The 10,076-nt window shown below is 40.5% G+C and overlaps 2 protein-coding genes across 2 annotated transcripts; one reads left to right on the top strand and one right to left on the bottom strand.

Annotated features, from left to right (window-relative positions):
* The first annotated feature begins 275 nt into the window (after positions 1-275).
* On the top strand, positions 276-2,005 carry CDSP32 (chloroplastic drought-induced stress protein of 32 kD). The gene has a single exon (XM_087337526.1). It carries the CDS (start codon positions 512-514, stop codon positions 1,601-1,603), a length of 1,092 nt encoding a protein of 363 aa, XP_087193652.1. The 5' UTR covers positions 276-511; the 3' UTR covers positions 1,604-2,005.
* Positions 2,006-3,498: 1,493 nt separating this feature from the next.
* Positions 3,499-7,863, bottom strand: LOC147849453 (uncharacterized). Its single transcript, XM_087337524.1, has 3 exons — positions 6,834-7,863; positions 6,049-6,600; positions 3,499-3,956 (listed from the first exon to the last, which is right to left on the bottom strand). Exons 1-3 carry the CDS (start codon positions 7,842-7,844, stop codon positions 3,882-3,884), a joined length of 1,638 nt encoding a protein of 545 aa, XP_087193650.1. The 5' UTR covers positions 7,845-7,863; the 3' UTR covers positions 3,499-3,881.
* Between the last annotated feature and the right edge of the window lie 2,213 nt (positions 7,864-10,076).

Here is a 10,076-nt window from a genome sequence, read left to right on the forward strand (position 1 = left end):
TGTGCTGCAGTTAATAATGCGCATGATAAAATGGATGGATAGTTATCCCATTCATTCTCATGTACGCATGTACGCATATATGTATACATAAACATATATGTTATACATAGCATTCAAAATCAACCATTCAATAAAAAAGGAAAAATGGAAAAAGACGATGGCCACACAAAACCCATCTCTCTCTCTCTCTCTCTCTCTCTCTCTCTCTATTCTTCTTCTTCCTTCTTCTTCTTCTTCTTCTTCTTTGTTTTAAGAAGAAGGAAAGGCAGTGACAGAGCGAGAGATAGACACAGAGACACAGAGACACAGAGAGAGGGAGAGAGAGAGAGAGACGCAGACACACAAACGCAACCGCCCCCATCCCGATTCACCAAAAGAGAAAAACAAAGACACAGAGAGGGAAAGAGGCGTGTGTGAATATATATATATATATATATATGTATGTATGTATGTATACATCTATAGATAGGTAGATTATATATTTGAGTTTGAGGTCTTCTTGACTCATTCCATGGCGACATCTATCGTGTCTTCTCTTTCCTCCTCCTCCTCCTCCTCCTCAACACTGACAACGCTCATGATGCAAGTGAGCAGACCGCTGATGGCAGCCTACCATAGAGATTATTACAATGAGTCCAATCACAGCTGCAACAGAAGCCGAAGCCTAAGCCGAAGCCGAAGCGGGCGGTGGTCAGATGGCAGGAGGATCCTCCTCCATTTCAGCCCCAGCCCCAGCCCCAGCCCCTCCATGATGGTAGCAGCAGCCACTTCCGCTTCTTCTTCTTCTTCTTCTTCTTCTTCTTCTTCTCATCAACAGATGAAGACGAAGAAGAAGAACATGATGTTGTCCTCCAAGGGGGAGGGGGAAGCAGGGGTGAAGGATGAGGATGCTAATAATGTGGTTCAGGTGCACACGGTGAAGCAATTTGAGGAGGCTCTGGAGGCGGCAAAGAACAAGCTGGTGGTTGTGGAGTATGCGGCGAGCCACAGCCCGAAGAGCCGGAAGATATACCCGGCCATGGTGGAGCTGAGCACTTCATGCCCCGACGCTGTCTTCCTGCTGGTGATGGGCGACGAGTCGAGCGAGACGCAGGAGTTGTGCCGGAGGGCGAAGGTGGAGAAAGTGCCACACTTCGTGTTCTACAAGAACAAGGAGGTGGTGCACGAGGAGCCAGGAGGTGAAGGGGCGGGGATCGGGCCCGAGGAGTTGCTGGGTGATGTGCTCTATTACGGGGACCCCGCCGACAACCCCATTGTGCAGCTTCACAGCCGCAAGGAGTTGAAGGATCTGATCCAAGAGCATTCGGCGAGCGGGAAGCTGGTGGTGCTGGACGTGGGGCTGAAGCACTGCGGGCCATGCGTGAAGGTGTACCCCACGGTCGTCAAGCTCGCGCGCAAGATGAGGGACACCGCCGTCTTTGCGCGCATCAATGGTGACGAGAACGAGGAGCTCATGGACATGTTGCGCACCATGGACGTCATCCAAGTCCCTACTTTTCTCTTCATCCGTGCAGCCAAGACCTTGGGTCGCTACGTCGGCTCCGGTCGGGGCGAGCTCATCGGAGAAATCCTCCGGTACCAAGGCGTTCGCGTCACTTACTAAGTCGACTTTTACTTACTTACAAGTTACTACATATCATATATCATATCATAATTTTTAAATGTAACATTTGTTCTCCTCTCAACATTCATCCATCCATCCATCCAATCAATGGTGGTTACTTTCTATCTTTAAATATGGATCTTTACTAAGTCTACTGCAAGCAAGCAAACAAGGGGTGGGGTGCATCTCCCCAAATTCATAATTCATATTCATGTACATGATGTAGCACCGATTCGTCTTTCCACCCTGTAATTTGTAATTTGGCTCCTCCACCCTTACTTTGCAAACACATGTACATTGCAACTCCCGTTTTGTTAGTATTTTAGGATCAAGGAATGTGCATGTGCTTTTACCATCCAATGAGCAAATGTAATTGTTTTGCTAATTTATCTCTCACCTCATTGTCTCGTCTCCAACTCATTGTTTCTCGCTACACTTACATTGTCCTTTTTTTATTTTAACGCCATTCCAAAACCCACAGGCAAAAACAAAAGGCTTTGGACATTTTCAAACTCTTGCCAAGTGGACTTATGGAGGCTCCTCCCCCATACTTCCACCCAATAGATAAGCACTAGTGTCACCAAAGTGTTGAAAATATATTTCTTGAGGACCCATCACTTAATTTCTCCATCATTGCATATGTTCTCGAATGCATAATATATTCTTTTACCTCGCTCCAAGTGGTTGGTAACATATTCATTCCATCTATGTTTTGAAGGAACTTCAAGGCCAAGATATTTAAAACTTTCCACTATTTCAAAGTGGCTCATTATTGTACTAAAATACATGGTTTATCCTTATTTTGGCTCTTCCCAAGTACAATTTTTGTTTCTTACAATTGGACATTAAACTTGCACATTCATACTAAACTCTTTCATTGCCCTCGTAGTAAACCTCTACACATTCCCTAAAGTATTTGCCAAAAAAACACTACACCAACTGCATACAACAAAGACATGATATGATGACTACAATCCCAATGTCAACTTATTCAATGCCTTATTCCTTTACAAGCTTGGGAACCATTTGTTCTAATTCATCAATGCATGGTGTGTGTGATTAGCAAGGAATTCAAAAAATATGGTATGATTATAGAAAATGGTGACTGTAAATGCTAAATATGGCACAATGGTATGTTACATTCCTCATGAAGATTCTAATTTCTTTGCTTGTTTGGATAGAGTATAATGAAGGATAATGAAATATATTTAGATGTCTTATTACTCTTACTAGTGTACAAATTATAAATAGAATACAATATTCTAAGATGACCTTGGGACAAAAGAACGATTATCATGAAGGCACCATGGAGTGAACTTAAAGATGACATGATAGTGAAGACATGTTATTTAAAAATCAGTCTATTGGTAACAATATCTCCATATTCCAAAGCACATGATTGATGCACTAGCAGCACTTTTTTATAAACATCGCGATCAATTAACATTCAAAGACAAATAGGTGGGGAAAAAATAAACTACTAATAAGCTTAAAAGTAGGAGCATGGAAGCTATACGCACATATATCATACAATCCTATAAAAAAAGACTTGAAAGGTTTATTATGTAAAGTAGAATATGTTTTCCAAATTCCAAGGCTTTTTACATTTTGCTTAAATTCAGCCTAGAATAATGAACTTTTTCTCCCTTCAAAGGCTTAAGCTGTTTACTTTTTTCAAACCAGACTTTCTGAAAACAATGTCACTCCTTATAAACTTGGGTTCACAACATCAAGGGTGTTATTAGAACTCACTTGTTTTTTGTGTTGTTCACTTATAGTGATTACTTATATCTGCATACTTGTAAACACCCTTTTCTAACAAATGCAGAATGTAAAAGCTTTTCATCAGATCATGAGTACACAAAAACTGAAACTAACCATAAATGCGCACAGGATTTATGCAGTCAAACCCATTTTATTGAACTATATATAATAAAGAGAGTTTAGAACATGGGCCAAAGGATTAGGACTTCAATGAGTTAAAACAAACTGTATCTCAATAATTCTCTTAAAGAATCAATTTTTACAAAGTACAGGGAAACGTGTGGACATGAACAATTAAGAAACCTCAATAAAATTAGCTGCTCGATCCTTTTGCATTTGATAGAAAAGGAGCTGATATCATCTAATCTTATGGCAAAGTAATAGACATTTGTATCAATGCAATCTTTGATTCGTTCAAGCAAGAAGAAATGTATTTTGCTACATGCCGAAGAATGACGACTGAAGTCCAGCGATCAAACATGCTGAGAATGAGAATCTCTCTTTTTCTCCCAATTCAACATGAATCTATACTGATACTTGAGCTCTGATCCTGCAAAGCCACCACTTTACAGCATTGTCTCCTTGGAGCCTATGAAACCATTACCAACCTTTGTTAAAGCATTTGTAGCGACTGAGAATTTTTAAATCCATTAAACATGCAATCTACACAATATTACCTTCTCAGGGATGCGCATAAACAAAAGTTAGAATGAAATGATAACAAATAACAAATATTTGCGGCGAAAGCTACACTTTCAGTACTTATTCCTCCTTCATGATGGTAATAATACCGAATACTTGAGCTTATCAAGTGAAGATTATTAAATGGTTTTTTACATGTCAAAAATTATCAGCAGATATGATAACCAAATTTCATTCTCACGTCAACTTTCCCCACAAGTAACAAGCAAAGGATAGGAGACAAGCCTCTTCAAACAAGTAAGAGTCCTAAAGACAAATTCAAGCCCTCAAACCAAGTCCAGTAAATGCATCTCATTCAAACATACCAGTTGTTTGTTGTTTTTGAAAGCAATACTTGTAAACAACTTGTTAATGTAACCATCATGTTTGAGATAAATGTATGCAAACAAATTTGCAGACACATTGTCGTCATACCATTTTTATAAAGTTATTCCGTCATCCACTTAATTACAGATTTTAACATATCAATTCGTCAATTCTACCTAACAAGAGGCATGGCAAAAGATCTTATGGGCCATGGCAATAAATATTAAAATCTAAAAACATGGCATCGCATTACAATAGACTGCCTTCTCGTATATAGGTCAGTCTACTAAAATACAAGAATCTAACACATGCCTAGTGTCACAAGAGTACTTCATGGATTACCATGCTTCATGGCTATGAGGTTGGTTTTGTTTCAAATATCCGAATGGGTTCAATAATATATATATATATATATATATATATATATATATATTAGATCATATGGAAGAGGATATTTGATTTAAAACTTCAGGATAATAATCCTCTAGATTCTTTTCCAATGGTTGTAGGATCTAAAAGACAGGAGGGACAGAAAGAAAACAATGTTAAAGTGACCACACAAGAACCAAAAAACTATTAAAACCATCATGTCTAATGCCCAAACCAAATTGAGTTCATCTATAAACTAGAAGCGAAATGTAATCTAGTAATGTAAATTGAACAAGTGAACCTAGCCGCGAGCAAGACTATAAAAGAATCTGTGTGACTATAAAAGAATCCCTGTAGCGAGCATCTCAAACTGTCAATCACCATTCCAAAAAGGTCAATATCTGGATTGATATCTTTATTTATTTCCTGATTCCTTCCTTTTAACACTATATCCTAACTTTTATTTGCTTAAGGCAACGTGATGCCCTCTTGTTAATTCAGGCTTTTTTATCTTACATTATGCAGCCCTACATTGATTTTTATACATGGAAGAATACAGTTGGATGAATGTTTGTTTTAAAACATAGCACAAGATTATATCTAGGTTCTGCAGTTCATTATTAAAGTGATCTCTGTCGTTGTTCTAGAACACTAATTCTTTTTGCTGACAATTGTCTGCCATAATCCATCCAAAGAAAAGTATTTTCGCTGCAGATCTTTCGACACACTGTAGGAGAATCCATTTAATCTATAACTAAAACTCCACTTTAATAAATTTCATACCTATGTCATAATTTATCAAACCCTCTCCCTCTTTAACTGAGAATCAATGTGTCTGCATATATATAAACACACAAACGATAAAAAATTTCATAAGACATTTGATTTCTATTTGGTCATATCTATTCATGTCATGAATTCCCTGTAATGAAGTAATTTGATTTACTTCATTCTACTTGTCCTTGCTGTTTCCTTTTTGGCCCAGAAGAGCGTGTGCATTTGTGTTCAACAGGAATAAAGGGCATAACACTCAACTAAAGCATGATTCCAGAGATCATCAGTAAAAATTCATCTCAGAATCTTCCAGAGAAAATATTAGGTTAGATTTCTAGTGTCCAGGCATCTCTGGTTTCATATGTTGTCATGCATAATCTCATGTAGTGATAATACTAACAGTATATGAAATTCCTGACCATAAATTCTATGTTGAAATGAAGAAGCAATGATCAAAAACAAAAAACAAGATGACGGGAAAAAGGAAAGCAAAACCAAATTCAAAATTAAGTTTTTTGACCTTTCATTACCTTGAACCAGCGTTCTTTCATGGGTTTGCTCACAACTCGAATATGCTTCATATCATCTCGATGAGATGCATATGAGAAGCAGAATGACCACCTCCTCCTGCTATCTCTCCGCACATCACGCTTGTAAATACTCACCATGTCTATTCCATCATGATAGATCTCATCCAAAAAGAAGAGTATCGGTTTGTTGCAAACAGACCTACTAGTTGCTCGTGTATCAAAATCGAACTCCCCTCCTCCGTTCTTTTTGTTCCATGCCTTGAAAGTGATCTCACGCCTTTCCAACTCTCGAGGCAGGAGAACATATGGGTATACTTGTACCACATAGCCAAGAGAAATAGAGAACGTCAACTGCTTCTTCCGATCATAACAGATGCATCGTTGCAAGAAGCTACTTGGCTCTGTCTTCATCGCCTTTGTCAAATGCTGCAATCCCTCCATTGCACTGTATTGAGGGAAGAATGGGTCCATTTCCTCGAGATGATGCATCGATATGAAAGGTGCGATCGGATGGCCAACAAGCAGACCAAATGCATTTCCGTGGACATCAAACTACGAGCAAAATACAAGTAGAAGTCCTTTAGCGGAATGTATCAAATAAAAGAGTCTTCTGTTTGATCTGTAAACACCTCCTTTTATTATTATTATGTGGGTATATAGTGTACATACTGACTGTTGTTTAATTCAGAAGGAGAGAATACCCTTGAGTTGAAGTCACGCAGTGACAAAGAGAGAAACATATTTCATAGGTTACATGAATAGAGAAGGCTGGGTTTTTGTTTCACCTGATGAAAGCCAGGTTCCTTGGTGAGAGGGACTCCCAATTCAGATATGCATGCATGTAGACGGTCGTCACTCCCGAACAAGAAGGGGTAACGTTCCAAGCAGTCATCCAACATGCCTGAGAGGGCCTTGGCAAGCGCATAGCTAATGGCGATCCCTCCTCCCCCAAATGCCATCCCATGGCTGAAATATGTGTTTGATGAATGGCTCTCTGAAGGATTCCCTATATAGTACAATTCCTTGGAATCATACTTACCCAGGACTCGTAGAAGGTTGTCTGCTGCAAACACGGTGTCGTCATCTCCCATCACAAACCAATGCACATCTGGTAGATCCAACCTGAAAGCTTCTTGAACAATTCGCGCAATTCGGATGCCCGAAGGATGACCTGTTGGATTGGTGTAAGTGAAATTGCTGGTATCCTCTGACACCTTGACTTCCGGGAGGAGAGATTCATCATCATCATCATCAGAAGAAGAAGAAGAAGAAGAACTCCGATTATCTTCTTCTTCTTCTTCTTCGATGCTTTTCTCTAACCATACAAACCCTCTCATTTCCCCAGGTTTCCACCAGAGCTTCACATACTCCTTGCGCCGTGGCCACAGCTGAGCGGCACCCGCAATTCCGAACACGATTTGGCTCATCCTCAGATCCTCTGTCTTATTAGAGGAGGAGATGAATCCGTGCCATTTGCTTCCAATATAAAGACGACGACTACTACTACTACTACTACTACTACTACTACTACCAGTCGTATTGGTGTTGCTATATTCCACTTCCAAAGGTTCCCAAGGGAAAGAAGAAGAAGAAGAAGAAGAAGAAGAAGAAGAGGCGGTGGTGATGCTTTGTTGTTTCTTCTGGTGCCTGCAAGTGTAGCGTGATGAGAAGACCAAAGAGATCCAGGCGCACGTGGTGAAGGCGAGGAGAGTGGTAATGAGGAGGACCGTGCTCGTCTTCACGTGCTTCCATCGTCGGCTTCTGCTCCCCAACCCCAACCCAACTCCTACCCCCATTATTTTGTTGTTGTTGTTATTGTTGGGATTATTGTTGGGATTGGTGGTGGTGGTGGTGGTGGTGAGGAATCGCTCTACCTGGTACTTGTGTGACATGGTCTGCCAATCCTCTCATGCCCTGCCTGCCTTCTCTGTCTTCTCTGCTCTCTCTCTCTCTCTCTCTCTGATGATGATGATGATGATGATGAGTTCTGCTTTCTTTGGTCAGGCCGCTCTGCTTTGTTTTGGCCATCGACGAAGAGGACGAGGAAGAGGAAGAGGAAGAGGAGCGGCCCGGGCCATGGGGGACGATGATGGCGTCATCTCTCTCTCTCTCTCTCTCTCTCTCTCTCTCTCTCTCTCTCTCTCTGTGGGTGGTTTGTCTGTGTGCCTCTGGCTGTGGGTGGACGGGGTCGGTGTCTCTCTCTCTCTCTCTCAAAAGAAAAAGAAAAACAAAAAGAAGTGAAGGCATGCCATGCCATGCCATGCATCGTATGATCTGATACGAAGATATATATATATATATATGTACACAGTACATATATATGTATACATATGTTATGGATGGATGGATGTGATGGGACACGCCACATCTGTATTTGCAACCAAATAATAACACGGCTTGTGTGGAAGGAAGTCGTGGTCATGGATAGACGTGCGAGCAATCTGCATCGTCAAATCATTCATTATCTAGGACAAGTGCACGTTTGTAACTAACCTGAGCCATTGAAATTTCTAACCCGGTCCGGTCTATACCACTTCTAACGCGGGTCCATATTTCTAACTCGGGCCCTGTCACTTCTAACCTAGGTCCATGTTTCTAACTCAACTTCTATCAATACTAAACTAGCCACCATTTTCTAACCCGACGTTAGTATCTAACCTTGTGTTCACCAATAATATATGACATATGGTGTGAACGAAAGAAATTTGAAATTTTATTTCTGTGGACTGCCTCCTGACATAGAAGCAAATTGAATCCCTAGCAAACCCCTAATAGACGAGCAGTTTAGGGTTACACACGGCATGACCCCTTCCTTTGTACTCATGAGAAGAAGAGCATCTTCACCATCATCCATCCATCCATCATCATCAGTCTCCTCCCCCACCATGCTCCAAGCGATGAGAGCTCCCACTCTTCACTATCGTTCTTTGGCTGTGGGGACAAAGTTGCCCAGATTTTCCATCTTCACTTCAAAATACCCCTTCTATAAGAGAAATCAGAGGATTGAACAGGAGTTGTTGCTTGTGAATACACACCTACTCTTTCCTCACGAATTCAGTTCTTGCATTGTTAGATTATGATCGGTATCCATGAGAAACTTTTTGTGAACTTTTCATTTGATAGCTCTTCTCTTTCAAATAATATATTAGTGTTGAGAATCAAACTCAACTTCCCTATCGTGGGAACACACCTTAGGAATAGCCAAGTGTGTACACATCAATAAAACTTGGAAGATCATTACTGCTCTCTCAGAATGTAACGATACCAGCAGCTCAGAAACATTGGACCAATTGGGGTGTTTCCACTTTGCATTTGGGAACCTATTGGAAATGGATATGGTCATTCAAGGGGCTAACTAAATTTATTCTCTTTCGATGGTTATTAGTGCATATGTCACTACCTGTTGGTCATTCATTGAAAGGGAATGTCGCACCCAATTTGCGGCAATGTGGCTTTTGCCATGAACCTTTGGAGGCTACCAAGCATGTCTTATGGTCCTGTTCTTTTGCTCAACAAGTATGGAAGAAAGTCATGTATTTATTCCTAACAATCAATGTAGGTTGCCTATTCTCATGGGGATCAGAGATGTGGGGAGTATTACGTTCTGGCTTGATGTTGTATGAGGCAAACGATGTTCATGAGGCAATGACAATACATAATAGAAGATTGATATTAGTTAGTCCCTTCCAGCAACCTCGCAAGCAGGTGCGATCTGTCCAAATTTGGAAAACTGTGACCACAATAACATTATGGGCATTATGGAAATATCAATGTAATTGACATTATGATGGGGTAGACATTCATCTCTTAGATGTGCTGTCTGAGATATGGGTGAACTTGTTGGCAGTAGTCCATGGCCAGTATGACAATATGCAGGGTTCCCTAGATACTGTGAACAAGAAAAGGAAAAAGCTTCTTCACTTATGGAAAAAGGTGCCCTTGTTTACAATGTCAACTCAAGAACCTCAATGACAATATCGACTTCCATGGACTCTTTCTTGAATATCAACAAATGTAAACATCCTTGT

The sequence above is a fragment of the Azolla caroliniana genome, unplaced genomic scaffold (assembly GCF_043228905.1).
Source record: "Azolla caroliniana isolate FFs.n. ecotype wild unplaced genomic scaffold, voAzoCaro1.0.p SCAF_64, whole genome shotgun sequence".
Lineage (NCBI taxonomy): Eukaryota > Viridiplantae > Streptophyta > Polypodiopsida > Salviniales > Salviniaceae > Azolla > Azolla caroliniana.

What these genes read in the sequence shown, in the direction of transcription:
- CDSP32 (XM_087337526.1), top strand. Translation starts at nt 512, where the DNA reads ATGGCGACATCTATCGTGTCTTCTCTTTCCTCCTCCTCCTCCTCCTCC.
- LOC147849453 (XM_087337524.1), bottom strand. Translation starts at nt 7,844, where the DNA reads ATGGGGGTAGGAGTTGGGTTGGGGTTGGGGAGCAGAAGCCGACGATGG. An exon ending in AGGAACCTGGCTTTCATCAG is followed by an intron (nt 6,601 to 6,833) that starts GTGAAACAAAAA and finishes TTTTGCTCGTAG; the next exon opens with TTTGATGTCCACGGAAATGC. An exon ending in TGAAAGAACGCTGGTTCAAG is followed by an intron (nt 3,957 to 6,048) that starts GTAATGAAAGGT and finishes ATGGTTTCATAG; the next exon opens with GCTCCAAGGAGACAATGCTG.